The sequence below is a fragment of the Meles meles genome, chromosome X (assembly GCF_922984935.1).
Source record: "Meles meles chromosome X, mMelMel3.1 paternal haplotype, whole genome shotgun sequence".
NCBI lineage: Eukaryota > Metazoa > Chordata > Mammalia > Carnivora > Mustelidae > Meles > Meles meles.
The window spans coordinates 101,912,069-101,938,412 of record NC_060087.1 but is presented as its reverse complement, the minus strand read 5'-3'; the positions used below and the strand labels follow the sequence as shown (position 1 = coordinate 101,938,412).

Below are 26,344 nucleotides of genomic sequence, written 5' to 3'. Positions count from 1 at the left end.
ACATTCCTCCCCAGCTCCCAGGCCACCAACTAACTCTCCTCCAACGTCTTCTTTCCCTGAAGACCCCTTGGCTCCTGGCAGTGGCTTGACCTCCCTCGGGTCTCTCAGGAATGACCTTCAAAAAACTTCACCGGTGTCCGCGGGCTTTCCCCCCACTCCTCTCCCTGGGTGTGAAAGTCAAGACTTGAAATTCCAATGGTTTAATTTATGAGTATCCCGCAGCCTGTTAGTTAAACAAACAAATGACTGGTTTGTTTGAAATTTAAGAAGAAGAATGTGTGGCCTGCTAATTTCCCTCCCCATTAGCTAAAAATGGCTTCCCCACTGGGATACACATCTGGGCTTGTGCAGAGTGCAGTCTGGGGCCCGGCAGGGAGGTGAGGTGGCGATGAAAAGGAGAGGATATTTATTTGACAAGGGACCGCTGTCCCTAATCGAAAACAGCCCTTTAATTTTTATCACAAAAGCTATGCATGTTTCACCTAGAAAACTTGGAAAATATAGAAGCATGAGGAGAGAAAGGAAAACTGCACATCACCTCCACCACGCAGTGATAGCTGTCTTGCTAAGAGTGTGTGTGTTGTGTGCCCTTCTGGACTTTCTCCAGGTATAACTGCTACCTCTCCATCACTGCCTGCAACAGAGTTCTTTTTCTGACGGTAAAAGCCATGGGTCCGCAACCTTCAAATGACACAAAAATAGGAAGACTAAAAGGAAAATTACCCAGGTTCCCCTCTCCTGAGATGCTACTGCTGATACGTTGATGCAGTTCCTCTCAGTGTCTTCCACTTACCTGCGAGCCAACAGTCTATCTAGTTCATTCAGTCACCGCGCACGTGCTCCAACGTCAATGAATATACGTCCAAAACCCGATGTGGGGTCCGCAGGGCCGTTGTGGGAACGGACCATAATTTAATCTTTTGCTTTTCAGGAGAGACAGGTTTGGGCAAGTCTACCCTCATGGACACCTTGTTCAACACCAAGTTTGAGGGGGAGCCGGCGACCCACACACAGCCGGGTGTCCAGCTCCGGTCCAACACCTACGACCTCCAAGAGAGCAACGTGGGGCTGAAGCTCACCATCGTTAGCACGGTGGGCTTTGGGGACCAGATCAACAAGGAGGACAGGTAAGGAAGGGGATGGGGTGTGGAGGCTGGTGGGAGGCCACGGGGAGGAACCCACCATGGGGACCTGCCTGGACCTCCTCCCAAAATGGCCACGGACATGTACCAAGCACCACCTCCCACCCCAGGTTTCCATTTCCACCAATCATTGTAGTCCATGCACTCTGCCAAAAAAGTTATCTTTCCGAGATACATGGATGAGGTCTCTATTCCATGTGGCAGACACGTACTGAGTCCTTCCTACCTTGTACCCCAACAATCTAAAAAGGAATGACTTTGTCTCTGCCCTTGAGGCACTCACAGGGGAGGCCAGTTTTGAAAAAATAAGTTCCATCGAGTGTGTTATGCTCTGGGGAGAAGAGGGTACAAAGAGGTAAAGGACAAGTAACAAGGAGCACACGAAGGAGACAGCGGAGGTCTGGGAGGCCTTCCCTCCTCATCTGGACCTTGAAGGATGAACTAACTCTTTTGCCAGACAGACAAGGGAACGGAGGGAAGGGAAGTCCGGGCCGGGGAAATGCATGTACAGAGGCAAAGTGTGGAAGACTATGGAATGTTCTAGAGATCTGTGGCTTCCTCGGTTTAGCTAGCTCTGAGGCAGATGGACTGTGGAGCTAATGAAGCTTAAGCTTCATGGCCCTCATTTGCATAGGCCCTGCCAAGTTCCTGGAACTAATTTTTAGTCATAATGTTGTTTGTTCTGACTTTCTGGAGGGCCCTTCTAATTGCATAAGCTTGATGTCCCACAGTACCTGTGTCTGCCCCTGGGCTGGGGCTTGGCGTGAGCGAGGGAAAAGTCGGGGGAGGTGATCCTGAAGAGGGAAGCAGAGTCAGGTCATGGGGGAATTTCTAGAATGTGCAGACAGGAGCCATTGAGAGGTTTTATGAAGTAGAATGAGCTAGTCTTAGGGCGTCTGGGTGGCTCAGTTGGTTAAGCATCTGCCTTTGGCTCAGGTCACGATCCCAGGGTCCTGGAATAGAGTCACGCGGTGGGCTTCCTGCTCAGCAGGGAGCTGCTTCTCTCTCTCCCTGGCCCCTGCTTGTGTGTGCTCTTTCTCTCTCTCAAATAAATAAATAAAATCTTAAAAAAAAAGAGAGAAGGAGATAGTCTGATTGGCCTTGAAGTAGGTTCTTTGGAAGGGTAGGGAGGGCAAGAAGACCAATTAGGAGACTATTGGACCAATTAGATGGAGGCCAGAGTCAACACAAGAGATGAGATAGGAAAGAGGAGGCAGGTTTGGTAAATATGGAGTAGGTAGAATCAACAGAACTCTGCAGAGACTTGGAATGGGGTTGTGAAGGCAAGAGAAGGATCTAGAATGAGGCCCAGATTTCTGGCTTTGGAATGTGGACAAATGGTGGCAGCATTCAGCAGGAGAATTAATTTTAGACCTGTTGAGGTTGAGATGTCCGTGGCCTACTGAGACCCCCTGATGACCTTCTGTGGTAGGCAGCTGAATATGCAGGGGTTCGAGGTCGGCAGAAGGTCAGCCCTGGAAATATCGATTGGGATTGTCAAGGTAGAGGTGCTATGTTCCAACTGCAGACACATACAAGATCACCCAGGGATCAGAGTGGAGTGTGGTAAACACTGGGGTACAGACAAAAAGCTAAGGGTAAGTCAGCAGATGGAGCAAAGGACCCCTTCTGGAAACAGACCGAGCAGGAATATGCAGAGAGGTGGGAGGAGAGACTGCGGGGCTGTGGGCGGGGGGGGGGGGGGGGGGGGGGGGGGGGGGGGGGGGCGGGTGCTGGTGTTAAGAGTGGAGTGCTGGGGGGGTGTGGGATGGCTTAGACACTGGGATGTGTTGAGGGAGGGGGTCAGGCGCCATGTGCATTTCACTAGATGTCACATGGTTAGCGCACGGCGCCTCTCAGAAAAGGCCATTCATCATTCTGAGCGGTGTCTGTTCATCCTTTGAGGATTCTCTTGCTTCTTACCCAAACTGGATCCCCAGTTCTCCTATTTCTCCCTTGAAGTTCCAGCAGTCGTACTCATTTCCCGATAATGAGTAAACATATTTAGCTTCTTAATAATTGAACTGAATTTGATTTTTCATTGGAAATTCTAGACGGACATTTCTGCTTTTTATAGCTTTGCTTATTATGCTAATTTTGTTTGGTTGAGAATAAATCGGACCCTGGGGAAAGAGGATGGATATTTGGGGTCATCTCAGCTGCAGGTGGCTCAGGATCTTTTCAATTAAATTTCTCACAATTCTCGGCAACATGCATTTAACATATCTGACATTGGAAACCGCTTTGGTAATGACAGTTTGGGAGGACTGAGCTGATACGGCCCCTTAGAGGCTAATCTACTTCCATTACATTGGTAATATACTTATTGTTTTTCCTGATTATAAACACGATGCATACTAATACAAAATCAAATAATACAAACTCAAATATGTAGAAATGAAAAGCCTCTCAGAAACTGGGCGGGAGAGCAGAGGTGGGGCAAGCTCCAGGGATTTGTAATAAAAAGCAGTGTTTTCTCCATACTGATGGGATCATTTGGGCATAGATAAGTCAGTGCAGCCGCTCGGAAGCAGAGAACCAGAATGCAGTCCTTTACCCACGGTGCGTGGTCTTCTAAGAAGAGCAGTGATTAAGGCCGTACCCTGGGGAAAGTCACTGTTTAATAAAAGATGCAGAAGCATGGGACGCCTGGGTGGTTCAGTTGGGTGAACGTCTGCCTTCAGCTCAGGTCATGATCCCAGCGTCCTGGGATCGTGCCAAGCATCTGGCAGGGAGTCTGTTTCTCCCTCTGCCTCTCCCCTCTGCTTGTGCACTCGCACTCTAACTCTCTCTCTCTCTGTCAAATAAATGGATACAATCTTTCAAAAACCAAAAAGATGCAGGAGCACAGGAACTCAAGAGGGAGAGGGAGGACAGACAAGAAAGAGGTGTGTTTAGGAACTTAGGTTTTGGTCCAGACCGACCTGGGTTCAAATCCCATCTTGCTACTGATGAGCGATGTTGGTACAAGTGTTCTGTGCCGCTCTCGGCCTATTGATAATTATTGTCCTGGCTGCTCCCACCCTTGTGGTTCTTACGATTGAGAGACGGTCTCAGCAGTAACCACCAGGGAACTTGGAGACCAGAAAAGTTTATTATTTGCAGGTCCTGGAAAGCACATGGCACAGATGGGACCACACAGTGAGGTCGCAGGGTAGAGAAAGAGAAACCAGGTGTGGGTCTGGCGTTCTGCTTTTATTGAGATGGAGAGTTTAGGTCTAGGATTTGGTGGGCTTGCTCTAGATGGATGAATTGATTGATTGATTGATTGGATTGTATCTATTCACTTGAGAGAGTGAGTGAGAGAGAGCACAAGCTGGAGGAGGTGTAGGGGTAGAGGCAGAGGGAAAAGATGCCTCCCCGCTGAGCAGGAAGCTGGACATAGGGCTCCATCTCAGGACCCTGGGATCATGACCTGAGCTGAAGGCAGATGCACAACCTACTGAGCCACCCAGGCGCCCCTAGATGGGCAAATTTAAAACATAAGAGAATTTTAAGCAGGAGAAGAGAAAAAACATGTGGCCCAAATGGTCTCTTATGGAAATCAACTAAGATTTCTGAAACAAAGGAGCCCCGTCGGGGTGGTGGCAGCGGAGGGAGGGCTGACTCTTTACCTGAAGGTGGCTGGCAGTACGTCTATGGGAGATAGTCAGTTGTCTTTGAAGTGGATGCTTCTGCAATAAAACTTAAATCAGGCACTTGGCATGGCAGAAATGAAAAGCCAACCCTCGGAGCTTACACCATAAGACACTTAAATTCTCTATGGCTCGGTTTTCCCACCTGTAGAGTGGGGATGACGATAATACTAGTATCTACCCTAGAGGGCTGTGGTGAGGCATACTTGATGTGTCTGGCATATGACATGGTCCAGCGGTGCTGGGCACAGGGACACTGGGTGGCTCAGTCCATTAAGCGCCTGCCTTCCACTCAGGTCATGATCCCCAGGGTCCTGGGATTGAGCCCTGCATCAGGCTCTCTGCTCAGTGAGGGGCCTGCTTCTCCCTCTCCCTCTGATCCTCCTCCCACTCGATCTCTCTCCCTCTCTCTCTCTCTCTCTCTCTCAAATAAATAAATAAATACCTAAAAAAAATAAAGCAGTGCCCGGCGTAGAGTAACTAGGGAACAGAAGATATTGTTATGATCATTACTTTTATTGGTAGAAGAATCGAGGGAAAGTTGTACCATGTAGCATAATGGGAGAGAACAACAAATGGAACTGAAAAATATCCATTTGCTTTGGCAATACGAAGGTCATTAATACACTAAGGAATAATAATTCCAGGGAAGTTGTGGGTGGAAGCTAAATGGCCATGAGTGAATGGAAGATAAGTAAGTAAAGGCATCAGAGCAGCAAAAAGAGCAACAGGACAGAAAAGTGAGACTAAGATCAAATGCATGTTTACATGGGAATTTGGCATATGTAAGTCAGCAGGGAAAGAATGGACTATTCAAGAGAATGTGCTGGAAAAATAGGCCATCCATCAGGAAAAAATAAAATGAGACCGTCCCACACAAACACTAGGCACAAAAATAGATTCCAGATGGATTAAAAACTAATTCTAAAAATACAAGGAGAAAACATGGAAGAATATTTTTATAGCTTTAGGGATAAAGAAGGTTTTTCTAATTGTGACACAAAATCCCAAAGCCATTTAAGAAATGACCGACACATTTAAACTTACTAAAATTAGAAAAAAAAAAAACCTTTGCGTACTGAAAGATGCTATAAACAAAAGACAAACTACAAACAGGGAGAAGATATTTGCGACCTATGTCACAGACGGATGATTCTTCTCAAGTGTAAAATGAGCTTCTCCAGTTCAGTGAGAAATAAATAGGTAACTGACAGAAGGGGGGGCGGAAGTAGAATTTGACAACTAACCTACAAACCCAGACTCATCCCACAGTCACCAGTGTTTAGGGAAGAGCAAAATGAAACAAAGAAATATTTTTTACCCATCAGAGTTGCAAAAATAAGAGACAAAGAGACAGTCGCTGGTAACACCAGCTAATTTCATTCATGTTGCTGGGGAATGTAACTGGATACAGATGTTTTAGAGGGCAGATGTGGTGGGACCTATTAAAATCTTAAATGTGACTACGTTATGATCCAGCAATTCCACTTGTAGGAATACAGCCGAGGGAAACAATTGCACACCTTCATGAAAAACATACAGAAAGGGTGTTCACTGCAACACTGGATATGGAATAAAAAAAAAAAAACTCGTAAGCACCTGAAATTTCCACCAATAGAGCAGCTAAATGAGCTATGGTACAACCGTACCATAGAATACATTTGGCAGTTAAAAAAAAAGGAGAATCTGTGTACACTCATGTGGGGATGTTATTAAGTGGAAAGAGAGGTTGCAGAATGATAATGATACACAGATCATGATGCCATTTGTATAAGCCCACCCTTCCCAATGAAACACCAAACACCGTCCCCTCCTCCACATAAATGCAGAGAAAAAGATCTGCGAGGTGAACAAACAAACTGAAATTGTAGTTACCTCCGAGGAGGGGAGATCGAGCCCCAGGTTGGGTGTAGAGATTACTACAAAAAATAAATATAAACTTTAAAAAAAAGTCGCTCCTGACCTCTACACACTGCCTTATCTCTTTTTCCCAGTTCAGGAAAGCTTTTTAAATGAGTGGTCTACACCCACTTTATCTGTTTTTGAGGCTGAGAGAGAGAGGGTGAGGGCTTGAACGGGAAGGGAAGCTTCGAGGACAGAGAGGAGGAGGCAGGTATGAGAGAAAGAATCCACAGTACCTAGTAAGCTAATTGATGTGGGGGATCTAGGTCAGTTGAGAACATTACACTAAATGTCAACTGTGTACCAGATACGTGTGAGGTGCCTGGGATACTAAGAAATAAGGAAGTTGTGGTTTAGTGGAAGGGACTAATACGTAGCCTACAAATTCTACGCAGGGTAGTGAGTACCATAACAAAGGCACATGGAGAGAGCTGTGGGGAAAAGCGTAGCCATCAGCAGAGCCTGGTGAGGGTTTAAGGTGGGGAGGAGGGTCAGGAATGGCTGAGCTAAGTCTTGAAATCTTGTGGGATGCGCACAAGTTAGCCAACCGGCATACTGTGGGTATTCGGTACCTATTTGTCGAGTGAATGAAACGTACATTCATGGGGAAAAGAAAATTTTTAAAATATATCTAAGGTTTTATCTTTCAAGACCAAATGTATCCACTGGACATTGTTAATGAGGATGCCAGTGAGGGTAGAAAACAGTCTACGATGTGTCGGAGACTGAATGAGAATGAATGAATGAGTGAATGAATGATTCTTTCCAAAAGATCTCCATTTACCCATTAAATATTTATTGAACTTCTATTATATGATATGCCAGGCCCTGTGGTAGGTGCAGAAGACAAGCTCTGTTCCTGAGGGAACAAAAGGCATAGGGCAGTAGTTGGAGAGAAATGTGTGGTTGAGGGGGGTTGGGTTGAGGAAGATCTATCTTTAGAGATGAGGGAAGAGTTCAGCATATTTACAGGTTGAAGAGTCAGTCCGGGGTGAGGACCCCGGAGATGAAACAAGATTCTCAAAGAGCCTGAAAGGAATGAGAGCGAGTTCACGGAGGGTGATGGGCCTGCACCTGATGAGACGAGAGGGCGGTCAGGAAGGGCTGATTCCGTTTTAGAGGGGAGAGACTGTGGCAGGAAATTGAGCTGCTGCGAGGCTGGGGCCCCAATTTTGTTGGTAATATTGGAGCTGAGACATCTCTCGAAAGTGGAGATGTCACACACGAGCAAGTTTTGGAGCTCGAGGAAAGCAGTGAAAGTTTGGAAGGGTCTGTGGAGGCCATGGGAAGGCAGCCAGTCAAGGTCAAGGTTGCTCTGTCTGAGGTTGGAGGCCATGGCTTTGAGTGCCAAGACTTTTGTGATGGCCTCTGGCTAACTTCACCAGCCTCTGTGTGGGAGCAGAGGGCAGATCCCGAAATGTTTTCAGTGCAGCAATTTGCTGGCCCACTAGGGTGGAAGGCAGGGGCGTACGGGAGATGAAGGTGTTGATAAAAGAGTGTTTCAGGTAATCAGTCATGAGGTTCGGCCCGGGTAGAGAAGGAGATGAGGCCAGCGAGGGGCTGATTGCCGATGAGACAATGGAGAGGTCAGGGTACCCCAGGAGTCCGTGAGGCGAAAGGTCAGGTGGAGGAGGATCCAAGGTGTAAGAGGGTTGGAAAGGTGAGAGGTCATGGTCAGAGAGCCGGGAGTTGGAGGATGTCTTGGGGGAAGCTGATGCGGCCAGTGGCAAGGTGTGTCGGTGGCTGAAGCAGACGGAGCCCGGGAGTTGTGGAGTTTGCACAATCAGGGAATAAAGAGGCTGAAGTCTGGTGGGTTGTCCAGGAGCACACTGCTGACTGCTGTCACCCAGACCGGGGGAGAGACTACGTGGTCAGGCGCCGCCAGAAGACAACAGAATAGGTCTCAAGCGGAAAAAAAAGGTTTTACGCTGAGGTAGAGGAGGAATTGTCTCGAAGGGGCACTGGGGGCTGCAGGAAGGCCCACCCTGCTGACCCCAAGGCACACAGGCTGTGGGAGAAGGAGCTGCCTGCTTCCGAGAGGACTTCTGGGTGGGACCAGGGAGTCTGCAGTTCCTACAAGCCCGCACGTTCGGCTCTGACCTTGTGCCTCCTTGGTTTTGCTGGCTGAGACGATTGTGTCGAGCACAGCATCTGTGACCGGGCCTTGTAGGGTTCTGGTTGTGGGGGCACTCTGATGGCTGTGGCTACGCAGAGGACGGCACATGGGAAAGGGAGGAGAGTGGGGTGACCTGGAGGTGTCTAGGAAGCGTCTAAGAAGGTGTCTAGGAAGCGTGACTGGGGGGCGGTGAGCACTGCGGTTGTGGAATGCACGAGACCGCCCAGGGATCACGTGTGTGCAATGTGTAGAATGACGAACATGGTCCAGGATGGAACCGTCGAGACAGGCCAATATTTAGGGTGAGTGAGAAAGAAGAATTCTGGGGGCAGGAGAGAATGGTGGCAGGAAGCCAGAGGGCAGTGTTTCAGGAAGGGACTTGTCATCAGTGTCTAGAAAGATGACAGTTGAAAAGTGCTTGCTGAGAGCGCCTGGGTGGCTCAGTTGGTTGAGCGACTGCCTTCGGCTCAGGTCATGATCCCGGACTTCCAGGATGGAGTCCCGAATCGGGTTCCCAGCTCCTTGGGGAGTCTGCTTCTCCCTCTGACCTTCTCCTCTCTCATGCTCTGTCTCTCACTCATTCTCTCTCAAATAAATAAATAAAATCTTTTTAAAAAAAAGTGCTTGCTGAGGGGCAAAATCATTAGTTTTGTAGAATATGGCTGTTTAAGAAATCCAAGGTAGTCATCTGGAAAACAATTCTAATGAACACCAGTGCAGTTAGGTAGCCATTTTTTTAAAAAAGATTTTATTTATTTATTTGACAGAGAGAGAGAGATCACAAGCAGGCAGAGAGGCAGGCAGAGAGAGAGGGGGAAGCAGGCTCCCCGCTGAGCAGAGAGCCCAACGAGGGGCTCGATCCCAGGACCCCGGGATCATGACCCAAGCCAAAGGCAGAGGGTTAACCCACTGAGCCACCCAGGTGCCCCAATTGTGTTCCTTTTAGAGACTGAGTAATATTCCATTGTCTGGCTCTCCCCCATTTTGTTTAGCCAGGCATCAGTTGATGGTTACCGGGTTGTTTTCATCTTTGGGCAATCATGAATAGTTCTTCCTTCCTGTACTAGCTCCCAGCTCCCTTGCCTTCTTCCTATTGCAAATATCCTCAAGCTCGTTTCTGCCTCTGGACCATTACCTTTGTTATTCCTCTCCGGAATGCACTTAGCTCAGATTCTCCCACGGCTCTCTTATTCCCGTCCGTGCAGTGCAGCTTAAAGGTCACATTGTCAGGGAAGCCTTCACGATTACTTTTTATCCCCATTATCAAAAGGAATAAGAAGTAGCGTCCAGACTAGGAATTGTTTTTTTTTTTAATATTTTTTTAAAGTATTATCATTTATTTATTTAAGAGAGAGCATGAGCAGAGGGAGAGGGAGAATCAGATGCTCCGTTGAGCAAGGAACCCGATGTACGGCTCAGGGCTCTATCCCAGGACCCGGGAATCGTGGCCTGAGCCGAAGGCAGATGCTTAACTGACTGAGCCACGTGGGTGCCCCAGACCAGGAACTGTTCTGTGCCTTTGGACTCTTTAGCAATCTAGTGAGGTCTGTGGACTCATTCTTCAGATAACAGTCTTAAATGCCTAAAATATGCCAATTATACTAACAGTATATTTCCCAAAATATTTTCAATTTGTGATTTAGTAACCCCTGTTACTTTATTAGTTCCTGAAGTAATATCTACATGCAGCTTGAATAACTCATAATTTAGAAGGTGTGTAAGTATAAATGCTATTTTGAGCTGTTTGTAACAACTGTAATAGGAAGCGAAAGCATCAGTGATTTCTATTGACTGTGAAATCACAGATATTGCTAAAATTACTGTAGATCGTTACCTACATTTGTACCTGAAAAACCGCTAAGCCTTGGTGAGGGCTCCGTGGAAACGATGTGGTTTTTTCCTACCCAAGTTGGTGGAGTCTACGAATTCTCTCCATAGACCCCTTGGAAGTCTGTGGACCCCAGGTTAAGAGCTCCTGCCCTAAAATGTGAAAGACACACAGTAGTGACGAGGAGGGGTGGGTTACGTTGGAACTGGGCTTTTTGGGAAGACTTTCTTTTAAAGAGAGAGAGGGCAAGTGTGAGCCTGCGTGCACATGAGCGGGCGGGCGGGGGTGGGGGGGGCAGAGGGAGAGACTCTCAAGCAGACTCCCTGCTGAGCACAGAGGCTGTCTCTGGTCTTGATCTCAGGATCCTGACATCACGACCTGAGCCAAAACCAAAGTCAGACACCCGACCCACGGAGCCGCCCAGGTGCCCCTTGGAACTGGGTTTTATAGCAGCTGGAAGCCATTGCAGGAGGCCAGGGAGCGATGAGTAGGAGAAGAAAGCTGCGTTCTTCACGGTTCACGGAACCTGGGTGTGAGAGACAGAGAAATTTCCAGCTGAGAAGGCACATGAAGGAAGCCTCGTCGTTGAAGGGGAGTCGGGTATCGCCGGGGAGAAGGAAACATTTGTGCAGACACTGCCTGTGGGAGTGAGGGATTTGATTTATCGCGGACGGGAGGCCAGTTAGCACAGCAGAGTGGGGTGGGGAATCCTTCCTATATTCCAGGTAAGCTGGACACCGAGGAGAAGGACAAAGATGAATCACCCAGGATTGGCCGGTTTGGCTAGTCTGATTCAGAGACTCCTAAGGGCCTGAGGCAGCCGCAGAAAGATAGGATTGGGGGTGGGGGAGGGCGAGAAAAAACTCAAAACGCATTCTGTTCTTTCCTCCTCTGTTTCCTTTTGCAGAACAAAAAAAATGAAGTGAAAAAAAAGTTATGTTAAGAAGGGAAAAAAAAGAAGCAGGGCCATAGTTTGATAATTCGAATGAGCCAATCATCCAAAAATTACTTAGAGAGGTCAAAGGGATGCAACCCCCTCCCTTGCTCCTAATTCTTCAGGAACCTTCTAAGGACCTCAGCAACCAAGAAATTCTTGGATGCTGTTCCCCTTCAGAATGATGTTTGGCTCAGAGGGATTAAAGGAAGGGGAAAAAAAAAGGATTTTATTTTTAGAATTTTCTCTGGGGCTCCGAGATACCTTGCACCTGGATCTCTCCTCTGTATGTAGCGCTCAGAATCTAGGATTTAGGGGTTCTTTTTTTTTTTTTTTTTTTTTTTTTGTAAGCTATTTTCCCTTCTCTAGCAGGGGGATCTTTCAGAAAGGTTCCGGTTGGGAGCTGCGGCCGGTGGGAAGCATTGGCCGGGCCCTGCTCCCTTTGATTCTGTTTCTGTCTCTGCCAGCTCACCGTGCTGGGTTTGAGAACAAACCTTCTGCCTTGGATGGTGAGGCAGCGGACAGGCTGGAGGGCGGATGAGAGCAGAGGCAGAGTTGAAGCCACGCTGACCTAGTTAGAGCCGAGGCAGGCTGCAGAGGTGGCAGAAATGGCCCCGGAGAGGAGAGAGAAGCTTCCCAGGACAGGGAGGAGCAGAGGACTGGCTCTGGTTTCAGACGCCCTGGCAAGACTTGGGGTCATAAAGGGGACTGTGTGTAGAGACTGTGAGCTGGGTGTGTGTGTGTGTGTGTGTGTGTGTGTATGTATGTGTGTACGTGTGTGTGTGGGTGGACAATCTTTACCAAATGTTGTCCACATGCTTAGATTTTAAAGTCATACTCTTGGAGGAAATGAAAACCGGAAAAATATGTGGACCTTAGGGGAACTGGTGGGCAATGCCATAAACCCAGTGAGACCGAGCAGAGAACCCAGGCTGTTCTGACAAGCTCCCCCCACAGTGGGTCAAGGGGCAGTCCCAGCCCCCACCAGGTCCCCAGCTCCCACACTAGGCACTGGGGGGAGAAGCAGGGAGCACGGATGCGGAACCAGCCAGGACACAGTCAGCCCACCCTGGGGACTGCCCGCGGGCCCCACGCTGCCTCGGGCCCCCATGGGGGAGAGAGGAGTGCCCTCTGTGGCCTCTGGCCCTCAGAGGGACACAGTCTATTTGAGGAACGGTCATCCTTGGCAAGTGATAGTAAGTGATCCGATAGCCTAATTATTATTATTATTATTATTATTATTATTATTTTATGCTCCGGGGTCAGAGAAGGGATTTCTGGCAAAAGTGGGGAAGGCTGTGTGGAAGAGGTGGACAGTCCATGACCCTGAGGGGTGGGAGGGCAGGACTGGGCTGAGAAGGGAGACGCGGGTGCCAGAGCGAGGGTACGCCCGGAGCGGAAGTTGGACCAAGGAGGTGGCAGGCCCGACGGGACAGGCAGGCCCGTCGATGGGATCTGGAGGAACCCAGCTGGATGGGGAGAGTCAGATGACCCAGGGCATTTTAAACTTCGAGAAGGGACTGTCCGGAAAGCCCGGGTTTGGGAGCGGCCGGGCCACGTCCCTGCTCTCCCCCCACCCCCCACCCGCCAGCTACAAGCCCATCGTGGAATTCATTGACGCCCAGTTCGAGGCCTACCTGCAGGAAGAGCTGAAGATCCGCAGGGTACTGCACACCTACCACGACTCCCGAATCCACGCCTGCTTGTACTTCATCGCCCCCACGGGCCATTCCCTGAAGTCTCTGGACCTCGTGACGATGAAGAAGCTGGACAGTAAGGTATGAAGGCAGGGGCGAGAGCGAGCAGGAGGCCAGGCACACGGAAATCACCCTTACCGGTCTCTCGGGCCATGCAGGTGCCAGATTGCAGGAGACGCTCTGGGGCCGCCTCCTCCTCCCTTTCATTCCCTGATCCTTCAAAGAGATGGTGTTCTTGATCCAGCACCCACGTTGTATGCTTTGGGATCTGTTTTCCCGGCGCAGGGCATGGGTTTACTCTGAGCCATCTTTCTGCCCTGATCCCTCATAAAGGTTAAGGGTGGCTGCAAGCAAGATGGCCGCCTGGGCCTAGGGGCTCAGCCTTTGGCAACGGAGAGGTGTTTTCTTCTTTGCCCCAAGATTAACTGGCCTGTTCGAGAATCGAACATGACAAACTGGATTTTGAAAGTTACTATTTCTAATATCAGTAATAATTTTAGTAACAGCAGCTAATGTTTGCTAACTCCTCATTATATGCCACTCTGAGGCAAGCACCATCTGGACTGTCTCCCGGAATTCTCACAGCCCAGTAAGGCAAACACCGTCGTCATTATCCCCCACTTACCAGAGGGGACACGGAGGCTCTAAGAGGTTAAGGGACTGGCCTGTTGTCATGCAGCTAGCTCCTGGCAGAGTCTAAATTCGTACTCAGATCCCTGGCACCATGTTCTGTGGCCTCCAGGCCTGAGAAAGGTGGCTGCGGGAATCAGTCGTATCCTTCCCTGCAAGGAACTCAAAAATATAATTCCCACGCCAGATGGAAATCAGACAAGGATTCGTCCTTTCAAGGGACTATTTACTGTACAAAAGAGTAAAGGCAAGATTCCTTAAAAAGCCTAATCCAATTTCCCCCTAACATTTCCTATGTGCCTGGCCCTGGGGTGAGTACCATATATGCATTATTTTATTTCATCCTTCCAAGAATCCAGGGTGGTGGTTACCATTATGCCCACTTCCCCATGAGAACACTGAGGCACACAGAGCCAAGTGGCTTTCTCTAGGTCAGACAACTTGTAAGGAAGGGGTCCAGGATTTGGACCTGGCTGTCTCCGACTCCAAGGTACTTTATTTTATGAAATTCTAATTTATATGCATTACTTAGTAGCCTATCTGTGATAAAAAGACGCATTCAGCTCAGATCAAAATAGAAGCAAATTTTTCATTTTTTTGCCCCAGGATGCTCACCACCCATGAGCACTGGGCTGCTCTGGAAAGGTCACTATGCCCTGCGTGTCCTGTATAGGGAAGCAGACAGCCACGCACCAGTGGCCTGGTGGGTGGGTTGGGTGGACTTAAGCAGCCTTTGGCATATGCTGGTCCTGAGTCCATGGGGACATGGTGGAAAGTGACAAGGAGAATTGGCTCCGTCTGCTGTTCCACCTTGGCAATGGCTTTGACCCTCCCATCACCCCCCACTGCTCTGTGTCCTTTGAAGACTTCAAGGAACGTACTTGTAGGGTCCCATCTTTCTCTGATCTGCGCATGAAACTGGAGACAACCTTTGCGGGTACTCCTCAGGTAAAGCATAAAGCAGGCTGGCTTCAGCCTCCAAGGGTAGAGCTCCTCCCGGGGCCCAAGGACTGTCGATGATGCTTCCCGCCCCCGTCCCAAGTCTGCTGGTGGCAACGCCTCTGCTCCACACGTGAACCTGAGCCCAGGTGTGCTCTGTCTCATGAAGACACATGCGTGTCACAATTCTTTACCTTCCCGCCGCAAAAGCCCTGTCTCTCCTTGGAGTCATTTCAAGGGCCAGGGCTCAGGTGGATTGAACCTTGGTGTGGCGTTAGGCCTTTGTCCTGCTGTCAGCAATTGGACTTATCCACCTGCTTACTTTGTGCAGAAATTAATCGCAAAACAGGCAGGGTAACTCTTGTTTGCATGAGGTCTCAGATCACACCGGAGACTGCGAGGGTCCTCTCCCTCCAGCCTGGTTGGTTCATAAGTTTGCTGCTAGAAAGGAGGTGGGTCCCTAACACACTAGCGCGAACCTGCCCGGGATAGGTCGGAACAATTTACTATTGACAAGGAGAGGCCCCCTCCCCTTCTTGTCAAGCACAGATTCCCAACTGTCATCTTTCTGCTTGGAATCCCTCAAGCAGTGACCTCGATATTAAGGTATCACACAGCTCATCGATTTGAAACTGAGCTGGCTAAGACTCTGGAATTAGGAAGAAGGCCGAAGTTGGATCTGGATCCCAGTTCTGCTACTTACTGCTCTGTTGCCTTGGACAAGTTAACCTAGCCCCTCTGTGCCTCAGTTTCTCATTGGTAAAGTGAGAGGGGTGTTTTCAGGATTAATTGTGTTAATCCATGTAACGCACTTAGTTCAGCACACAGCACTGAGTAAGCGGCCCCCATCATCATTTATTATGCTGTGATTTGGCTACAGAGGTGGCCAGTCCTGGGCTGGTGGGTTGAGCTCGTGGAAGTCCTCTGTCACGCTGCTATCGGCCGCAGATTACCAACAGAGATTCCGCTTTGCGCCTCCCTTCCCCAGGTGAACATCATCCCCATCATCGCGAAATCAGATGCCATTTCGAAGAGTGAGCTAACAAAGTTCAAAATCAAAATTACCAGCGAACTTGTCAGCAACGGGGTCCAGATCTACCAATTCCCTACAGATGATGAGTCAGTGGCAGAGATCAATGGAACCATGAACGTGAGTGTGGGCAGAGGGGTTCAACTTGCTGACCATTTGCTGTTTATTTTTATTCTTTTTCTTCTTTAGAAAGATTTCATTTATTTATTTTTGCGAGAGAGCGAGAGAGCATGAGCAGGGGGGAATGGCAGGCAGAAGGAGAGGGAGAAGCAGGCTCCCCGCTGAGCAGGGAGTCCGATGTGGGGCTCGATCCCAGAACCCTGGGATCATGACGTGAGCTGAAGGCAGACGTTTAACCAACTGAGCCGCCTAGGCGCCCCTATGTTTATTATTACTATTTTACAAACTAGTCGAACAGCACCATTCATTTTACTGCAGTCAACTCTCCATCGTCTGAATCTCGGGTGTTTATGAGAAGGAATCCAGAACCCAAACAGCTCCTCTCCCTTATCCTTGGCTGCTTCAAAGCCTCAGAGATGCAGAGATTAATAGCCAGAGACGGAGGGAGGGAAAGGCCAAGTTCAGGAAGAGTCTGGAGCCGGGGATTCAGACCTCTCCTTCCATCCTCCTCTTCGGGGCTGCTTCGGTCTAAGCCAGCCCTCCCCCCTACCCCCAGGGCTACCAGAAAGGCAAACAGTCTTCCTCTCTGACCAAAACAATGCCTTGACAACCACAGCAGGGAAAGTTGGCCGGCTTCCGAGACGGGATCATCAAGCCGTCTCCCGGAAAAAATGACATATGGCCTCCGATTTTTCTGGTGACTAGAGAAATGTTATTTTTAAGTTTCAGGGTGATGCTTTGCTTTATTAAGTGTGAATGAATCAAAAAAAAAAAAACATCCCGACTTGCCATCTTTCCTCTCCTCTCCCGCGTCACTCCCCACCCCACCACCCCCAACTAGAGGAATGAGTAATGAGCAAGGCGGGAGTCAAACATCTCTTCAAGCTTCTTTATAATGTGTTGATGCTGTTGCTGTGAACTCTTCAATGTTGTGATTTCAAGGAGACAGCTAATAGCTTTCAGAAAGCCTCTGCTTTGAGAACAGATTTTTTTTCTCTCTCTGTTGAGAGGCATCAGTTTTTCCTAATGACATAATGCCCGGGTATAGCCAGACTCAGGAAAGACTGGTAATAAAAGCCATTTTTAGAAAACTTTCCAGCTGCCACTGCCCCTGAGTTATCATTACGGTATCAGTTGCTACCTTCCAGAATTTGGCAAACAAATTAGCATAGCGGGGCGGCAAGTCATTTTGTCCGCCCGCCTTATCGCCCGTCAGTACCCCCGAGATGCGTTCGTTATTAGAAGGCCCTTAGAGGAGAAAGGTCCTCCAGCCTCCCAACTATAATGGATGTTCTGGAACTGGAATAGACTAATTCGTGCCAACTGGGTCATCCAACCTTTATTTTTTTTTAATTTACTTTTAAAGATTTTATTATTTTTATTTGTTTGAGAGAGAGACAGAGAACACAAGCAGGGGGAGCAGCGGGCAGAGGGAGAGGGAAAAGCAGGCTCTCTGTTGAGCAGGGAGCCTGACGCGGGGCTCAATCCCAGGACCCTGGGATCATGACCCAAGCTGAAGGCAGATGCTTTACCGACTGAGCCACCCAGGCACCTGCATCCAACCCTTCAAAATATACTGAGAGGAATGCAAGGTAGACACGAGATAGGAAAGGTAGTGAATCTGAGAACAGACTCCCAAGAGGAGGCTTGAGAGCTTCTCAGAGTTTCTGGAGACTGGATGTCTGATGTCGGGGGACATTTCCCCCCGCGTTTCAGGGGCATTGCTATCCTGCCACCATCAGAGTCTCCTTCCTGGGCACACAGCTGCAAAGTGCCACCCCCGGGAGGGTGTTTGCTTGGAGGGTGTACCCTGTCCCTGCTCTGCTTGACTCTTTGGGTCGTCTAAACCACCCAACACACAAGAGCAGCAGAACGTGGGCCAAACCCCAGCCCCACGCTTTTCTGCCCTTCGTGGCTAGCTGGCTTCCAGCAGATGCCATTCAGCCAGGAGGCAGCACGCGGGTGGCAGCGGGGGTCCAGGAGGGCCCGGCAGCAAAAGCACGGTGGCATTACTGTTCCCTGGCAAGATTTGGGCCCAGGAGTTAGGGACCTGGGCGAGTCGTTTTCCCCAGATCGTAAGTGGACGAGAGTATGACAACTGCCCCATAGGGCTGCCGTGAGAAGCCAGTGAGAGCTGCCCAGCAGCACCCAGAAAATTCCGCTTCTGGATGCTTATCAGAACAGACTTTGCTGCCGGTTGCCAAGCGTGTGCCGTGACAGGTCTCGGGAGCCCTGGCGGGGGCTGGGCCTTCCTTACTGTGGGCAGGGGCTAGAATGACTGTGTGGTGAGCAAGAGGGGAAGCCAGTGACTGTCCCCTAACTGACCAAGGCCTGTGGGGAGAAATCTAACAGGCCCAAGGGAAGACAAACTGATCTTTTTTTAAATGCCTTTTTTCTCTCCTTGGGTTTTTTTTTTTCCTCCTTTCCTCCTGAGCCCAGAGAAATCCCTGCCCATTTCACACAGCCTCCTCCATCACTTCCGGCTAAGAGCCGGGAATGCGCCAGAAGGTTCTCTTTCTCACCTCCTCCCCTGGTCTAGCCCTTTGCCATCGCTGCCCTCTGGCTCTTTTGTGTCTCGTGGCTGAAGCCCTGGGTCTTGGCAGGAGGGGCAGCATTTTCCCAGAAAGTGCTTGGGGGTGGATTTGAGGGTCCCCACCTGTCTTGGGGTCCTGAGTGGGAATGCCCGGATGTCCCTCCGACTTCAGTGCCCCCCTCGTGTCCCATGTGTTACACACCCAACGACCCTCACGTTCAGTCCCCTCCTAGGATCAACGCAACATTTCCTGCTGCCACCCCAGCCCATTTCCATGTACCTTTAACTTCCTTTTTCCCCTGTCCCCACTTCAGGCACAGTGAGTGGAGTGGGAAGGGGTGGAGGGGGTTGCTGAGGAGATGCTCTGAGAGCAGCTGACAGAAGGTGATGGGAGAGTCCCCTCAGGGGCATACCAAGCTCTTCGGGGGACTTGCAAGTGTCCTAGAGCTGAGCTCCTGATGAAGTCCTATGGTTTTCCATCCTGAAGAACATTCTTGGGGGGCAGGTGCTAAAGAGAAGGAAGAGGAAGGATTGGCTGTGACATCAGCGAGCAGATCAGGCAAAAAAAAAAAAGACATTTGCTGTAGGTTTGCCAGAACCGAGCTGCTTCTTATCCTCTGACCCTGCACCATGGATCACCCCAGGGTTTGGAGCGCTCACCCCATCTGCTGCTCGGACTCCCTCCGTGGGTGTGACAGACCAGTGGTGGAGAGAGACCTGGGTTCCGTTCCTAGCTCTGGCCCTCACTGCTGTGTGCCTGCTGGCACCTGGGCCTCGGTTTCCTTGGCTATAAAATGGGGATAAGAATGCCTAAGTCACAGCGCGGTTGAAGAGAGTCAACAAAACGTGTGAGCTGCCGCTGCTGCTCCTGCCAGTTCTGTAGCCACCCCAGCTGTGGGTACAATTGCTGCTGCCTCCTCTGTGAAGCCTGCTTTGACTTCGTGAAGTGAGCCGCTCTCTCTTCCTCCAGCTCTTGAACCTGTGTTTCTTTCCTTTTTTTTTTTTTTAAGATTTTATTTATTTGACAGAGAGAGTAGGCAGAGAGGCAGGCAGAGAGAGAGGAGGAAGCAGGCTCCCCGCGGAGCGGAGAGCCCGATGTGGGGCTCCATCCCAGGACCCTGGGATCATGACCTGAGCTGAAGGCAGAGGCTTAACCCACTGAGCCACCCAGGCGCCCCTGAACCTATGTTTCTAATTGAGACTTTACCGCATTGTTATTATCAGCGTGTGTCTCTCCCCTACCAGACTATGTGCTCTCCAGGAGAGGGCTCTGAGCTTTTTCAAGATCATGCTGGTCATGTCCAGCACATAGTAGGGGCTCAGTAAATATTCATAGCACAGATCAGTCAGCAAATGAGTCCAAGTATCTGCCACGGAGGCCTGTTTCCCCAAGCCAGCTAGGAAAGCTTGCTCCAGTGACCTTGTACTTGTCTGGGGTGAGCCCTTTTGGGTAAAGCCCCACCCAGGATCACCTGGTTTAGAAACAGTGTTTATTCAGCAGTCCCACTTGGCCAGGGCTCCCAGTGCTTATGACCTGCCTGCTCCCTGGGAGACGGGGACCTGGCAGTGTTTCCCAAGCTCCCCACTACCAGCCGCAGGCAATTGTCTTTTCTTTGACCTCCAAAACCTTCATCAACCAGGCCTAGCTCCCCATTACCCTGCAAGCACCATGTACTTTGCCTTTCTTTCCTCTCTACTGTTTTCATGACCAGTCGAGGCCATTCAGGGGGTATTTATTAAGCACTGTGTGCAGGCCCCAGACCCTACATTTGAAGCCTTGGTCAAGTTCTGTCTCATACGATTCCGAGTGTGTAATTCTGGCACTCCAAACAAGACTGTAAGCTCCTAGAAGGTCAAGGAGTGAGTGTCTCCTACTTCCTTTGTCTCCCTTATGGCCCTTAAAACAACCCAGTAGGGTTCTAGGCATGTGGGAAAACACCCGTGGACTTAACTTCTAGGTTCAAGAGTTCTGCGCGAGCTCTTGCTTTAGGGAAGGATGAGAACGAGGAACGCAAACCTTGGTCAGCAGTGTGGTTCTAGTATATACCGGCTACCCGGGCTTTCACACTCTGGGGAGGGGGCAGTGATCCTAGCCCCCTTGGCTCCCTTTAGCCTCTCTGTCCCCCCCGAGCACATGTGCGCTGATCTGGGTATCCACTCAGTATTCAGCTTATTTTCCATCTTTGTTCCCTATGTCATTGAGAGTTTCTGGATGGCAGAAGCTTGAACTAGGCCTCTTAGCCCCACGCAGCTCAGAGCTTAAGAAATGCCTCTTGGTGATGGCGATGGGGAGGGACACCACCACGGTGTGATGGGCCCAGGGCCCCAGAGCCAGGCAACGATTGTATCAAGGGACACTCGCGCCTTTTTCCCCCGGAGCGCTGCTCTAAGCCTCGGTTTGCCTTCTGTTCCAGGCACACCTGCCGTTCGCTGTCATCGGCAGCACAGAGGAGCTGAAGATAGGCAACAAGATGATGAAGGCGCGGCAGTATCCTTGGGGCACCGTGCAGGGTGAGTGAGTCTTCAGGAGACAGGGCCCCTTTCCCTGTGTTCGGCCGCTGTTTGACTAGTCCCTAACTCGTCCCCTGTCTCTACTCAAATGGCTGTGGCTTCCAGCAGCTCTGGCCCCGCCCCTGAATTCTCTGCCATGAGCAGGTCTCTTGGTCTCTAATGGAGAAGTTCCTGAAACAAAAACGTTCAAGAAAACATGGGTATTGGCCTCAGGTGCCCCTAGGGCACCAGGAGACGTACAAGAATATAGTAGATGAGTAGCAGACAACCCAGAAAGCCATCTGAAATAGATCAGATGAATTGTAAAACATTCATCTAATGGGATATTAGTGGTGAAAATGAACAGATTATAGTTACTCGTACACAAATGAATCTCAGAAACATAAGACTGGGCTTAATAAATCAGAGAAGCATACATGCTGTACGCCTCCGTTGATGTGAATTCCCAAAGTAGACGACACTGAAGAAGATCGGTCTTCTTAGGAATTCATTCGTAAGTGACGAAACAGTAAAGAGAAGGGAAGGATGGTCAAGCCCGAAGTCAGGATAGTGGTTCAGCCTCTTTTCAAGTCCAGGCAGAGACACAAAGGTGCTGGTACTGTTTCATCAGAATTGTAGATACATTGGTATTCATTTTTTTCTTCTTTATGTCTGTGTGTGTGTGTGTGTGTGTGTGTATAAACTTTATACAATTATTATACAATTTCAAAACAGACGTATATACACTCAGGAAACTTCCTTGCGTGGTCTGCCTGACCCGTGGTAAGTTACCCATGGAACTAGTCAGTTCTGTGAATACAGCAAGGCCTAGAACACTGGCCATGGGTGGAAGAAGCTTCTGGTCCTCCAAATCTTCAGCTCTAAGCTGGGTCTTAGAGGGGTACCGTGTGCAGGAGGGCGATTGATGGACTATATGCTCATCCTTGCCACCGAGCAAACAACCGGAAGTGGGTGGGAAGTTAGCCACTTCCCATACGAGGCCGGCATGCTTCTGGGCACACCATAGCCTCTCCAGTGATCGCTGGATTTTTCCATAGGTAGGACAGGACTGGTTATTGGAGCCATGCTAGGTTTTGGTCTTCTCTGCCATCTGGGGCCGAGATGCTCTGCTAGGAACATTTGTGAATGGTTCCTGGACCCATAGTCCTAGCTGGGAATGAGTCTGTGGTCTGAGAGACAATCATGTGGAGTAAAATGAGGAGAAACCAGCCAACTGGTTCCAGTGACTTTCTGCAGTTTAGATCGTGCACACCTAACCGGCAGAGGGTTGTTGTTGTTGTTGTTGTTTTTTTAAAGATTTATTTTTTTGACAGATAGAGATTACAAGTAGGCAGAGAGGCAGGCAGAGAGAGAGAGAGAGGAGGAAGCAGGCTCCCAGCCAAGCAGAGAGCCCGATGCGGGGCTCGATCCCAGGACCCTGGGATCATGACCTGAGCCGTCCTGGGATCATGACCTGAGCCGAAGGCAGAGGCTTTAACCCGCTGAGCCACCCAGGCGCCCCAGGCAGAGGGGTTTTTGAAGGTTTTTCGTGTAAGTTGGAGTTCACTGTTCTGTTCAAGTGATCTTGGAGTCAGTCCTTCTGACCGGCCACTAGGCATCGCTGTGTGGAGATGAAGGAAGAGGCTGGTCGGGAGAACTGCCTGACTGATGGGATTTTTAACATTAGCTTGTGTTCTATGGCAGCAGGGGGCTTTATCCCCAAGGCAATGGTTTTTATTTTAATTTTTTTTAAAGTTTCTCTTATTTAAGTAATCTCTATACCCAGTGTGGGGCTCACACTCACGACCCCAAGATCTAGGGTTGCATGCTCTTCCAATGAGCCTGCCCGGTGCCCCAGGGCCATGGGTCTCAAGCAGAGGGGTTATGTGAGCTGATGTGAGCATTGAAAAGGTCAATCTGTCATTCCAGATCCCCTCCCTGCCCCCACTCCCCTCTCCCAGACCCTGGAAGACAGAACCTAGGGTGACTAGGCCAGTTCGTCGTCTCAGACAACACTGTCCCCTCATGATCAGGCCAGACACCCCCACTGTAACCCAGGGGAGCCATGCCTGGAGGCACACAACCCTGTGTTCCAACCACAAATCCACTTGGCTATGATTTGGTCTCTGTTTGTGTCCTTCTCGGCCACTGCCCCAATTGCAGACCTTTGCCCTACTCTTTTGGAGGAGGCACTTTCATTTGGGCCAGAAAGTGGGATCCGCTTTGCCTGGTCATCACTGCTGCTGTCGGTCCACCATCCGCCCTCTAAAACACACCTCCTTTGAATCTCAGACCTACCATTCAGGCAAGCCACACCTTGGTCCACACCCTTCCTGGTCACTGCTGTCTACAGAGGTCCTAGTTGTTCCCCTTTATTCTTTGGACACTTGGCGCCTGCTCAGAGCCTTTGCCCCCCCTTTAGCTCACCTGCATTTCACGCCCAACCGCCGCTTGTTAGCCACATAACCTTGCCTAATGTTATTGAGACCTTGTGTGGCCCCTTTCCCGAACTGCCTGATACATTCTGATTGTTCCCTCACGAACTTCTCTGGTGAAACCTTCACTCTGCTGGGACACGTTCGGCCCCTGCACGTCCTCTGGGCTTGCACCGCACAGGCCTCCGCTTTGGTGATTTTTGCACTGTATTTGCCTGTTTGCTTCCGATCTTCCTCTCCACTGTAAGCTCCTTAGGGCAAGGCTCCGTGACTTCGGTTCTGAATTCCGGGTGCCTCACACAACACTGGGAGCAGAGATGCTGGAACTCTTCATGGGACGGACGGCCGAATGTGCATTTGCCGTGAATGCAAACGCGGCGCAGAGCAAACAGACATTCCAGTGGGGTGCCACAGAAGGCCTTCTTAGATACTTTTTTATGGTCTTGCAGTTTTCCGTTATTGTCAGCCTTGTAACTGTCCGTGTGCATTTTCTGTGGAAAAGGGGATCAGGAGGCCAATTCGCAGGCTGCATACACCCAGATGGAGGGGCCATGTGGCCGGAAGGCCTCTGGCCTCTCGATCGGTCCGTTTCCACTGCTTCTGGCGCTCCTCTCAGTGCGCTTTCAACCCCCCTCCCCTGCCGTGCAGTGGAGAACGAGGCCCACTGTGACTTCGTGAAGCTGCGGGAGATGCTGATCCGGGTGAACATGGAGGACCTCCGGGAGCAGACCCACAGCCGGCACTACGAGCTTTACCGGCGCTGCAAGCTGGAGGAGATGGGCTTCAAGGACACGGACCCCGACAGCAAACCCTTCAGGTACCCCTCCAGCCAGCCCGGCCCACCCTGTGACTGTGGAAGCCTTGCCCCGGACCCTGCCCACAGGCGCGCTTGTTTCTTTGGACTCGGGCTGCCCCGCCAGATTTCCAAGCTGCTCCTTCCCCTCCCTCCCCTTGTCAAGCCCAGATGATGGGACCTGGTAGCAGTCATTGCACACTTGTCGGTGACCTTCATGCTCTTCAGGCACTGTCCTTAGTGTCTGCGTTCAAGGGCAAGTTTTTTTTTTCGACTGTGGGATGTTGATAATCTCTGACATACTTCTCAAATCAGAATCTGAGATGCTTTCAGACAAAAGGAGTGTTTCTTTTTTTTTTTTTTTCTTTAAGAGGCATGTTTCTGAAAGTGGTTTTCTATGCCGACAGGAGCCGTCTGATCTGTCTGCATGATGTGTGACATAAGTCCCACACTTGAAATCACCATGGGATGTCCTTTATTACAGCTCAGTCCCCTCTCAGGAAGTGTCGGGCCTCAATTAGGAAGTGAGGGGGTGCTGTGGGCCCAGGTTTTCAGGTGGTCCCTGAGATCCCACAGTACCTGTTCCCAGCATGAAGTCGGCCTAGGGGCAGAGCCTGGCCAGTTCTGCAGGGAGGCCTAGTTCGGAAGGAGCGGACTCGCTCCCCTTCGGGGACAGGGGCGGCTGGAGCTCCCGGGGATGGGGGAAGTTGTGCCCACCTCTCTGGTGGGCACTCCCTCAGTTTTCTCTCTCCTTCCCCTCCCAGAGCTTTATCTTTTTTTAAGATTTATTTATTTATCAGAGAGAGAGGGAGCACAAGTGGGGTGGAGGGAAGGGGCAGAGGGAGAAGTAGGCTCTGCACTGAGCAGGGAGGGTGATGCGGGACTCGATCACAGGACCTTGGGATCATGACCTGAACTGAAGGCAGACGCTTAACTGACTGAGCCACCCCGGTGCCCATCTCCCTCAGCTTTAATCTGCTTCTGTGCCCCCTGTTCATCTCTAGTCCCCGCCCCTCTTCCCGCTCCATCCTGGACACCTGTTACCCAAATCTTTACCCTCTGCCCTGGCTGCTTTCCACATCGCAAGCCAACATGCTCATCCTGAAGAAATGCTCCCTTAACTCTTCCTCCTCGCCGCTCCCCCGCCCTTTCAAGAAGTGTGGTTCTGGTGGGAAAGAGAAAGAACGGTTTGTAATTACTGCCTTCTGCCCCCACCGCGCCTCTCCGAGGTTGACAATCACATACTCGTGGCTAGTTATTGATGGGGCCTCCGAGTCCCATCGTTTTCTATTTCACCACGTCGTTCAGTATCCCTCCCCACCGCCTCTTTCCCGAAATTCTCTCTGCCTTTGGCTTCCCTCACACTGGCCGGGCTGGGTCGGGTCCTTCTCTCTCGTTCCTCCTCTGGGCCACACTGGCAGGCTCCTTTTCTGCAGCTCACTTTCAATGTTGGGGTACCTACCCAGGGTTCCTTCCTAGGGCCTCTGCTCCTGTCCCTCTGTGTTCTCTTGGCAGCAAGTTCTTTCTACAATCAGCCCTTCTTACCGCCTAGAAAGAGATGACTCCCACGCCGAAATCGTACTTTTGAACCCCAAATCCATTGCTCCAGCTGCCAACCAGATATTCTGACTGGGACGCCCCACGGAGGACATACCCCCAAGTGCAGTGGTCTAAGCTTCACTCCGTCTTGTCCCCGCATAAACACACCCCTTTCCCAGAGTTCCCTGCTGTACTTCCTGGGTCCACTGTCCACCTGGTTGCCTGAGCCAAAAAACCCAAATTATTCTAACGTCCTTCTGCTTCTCTCACTGTCCCGTAGGTTCCCTCAAATCTGCCATCCCTACTGGCCCTTAACATGCGGATCCTATCATTCCTTCTTTAAAAAAAAAAGATTTTATTTATTTATTTGACAGAGATCGCAAGTAGGCAGAGAGGCAGGCAGAGAGAGAGGGAAGCAGGCTCCTTGCCAAGCAGAGAGCCCAACACGGGGCTCGATCCCAGGACCCTGGGATCATGAACTGAGCCGAAGACAGAGGCTTACCCCACTGAGCCACCCAGGCACCCCTCATTGTTCCTTCTTTATTCCATTTCCTCCATCCCCACCCATCTCCTCCCAACAC

General features: G+C 50.3%; 1 protein-coding gene across 5 annotated transcripts in view; it reads left to right on the top strand.

The window, feature by feature from the left end:
* SEPTIN6 (septin 6) overlaps window positions 1–26,344 on the top strand; it is a 64,129-nt gene that overhangs the window by 25,380 nt on the left and 12,405 nt on the right. For all 5 annotated transcript variants that reach the window (XM_045994953.1, XM_045994951.1, XM_045994950.1 and 2 more), the window contains 5 exons: window positions 932–1,127; window positions 13,149–13,335; window positions 15,812–15,973; window positions 20,921–21,017; window positions 24,080–24,248. In XM_045994953.1, the coding sequence (XP_045850909.1) occupies window positions 932–1,127; window positions 13,149–13,335; window positions 15,812–15,973; window positions 20,921–21,017; window positions 24,080–24,248 (811 nt within the window). The remainder of the gene's footprint in view (window positions 1–931; window positions 1,128–13,148; window positions 13,336–15,811; window positions 15,974–20,920; window positions 21,018–24,079; window positions 24,249–26,344) is intronic.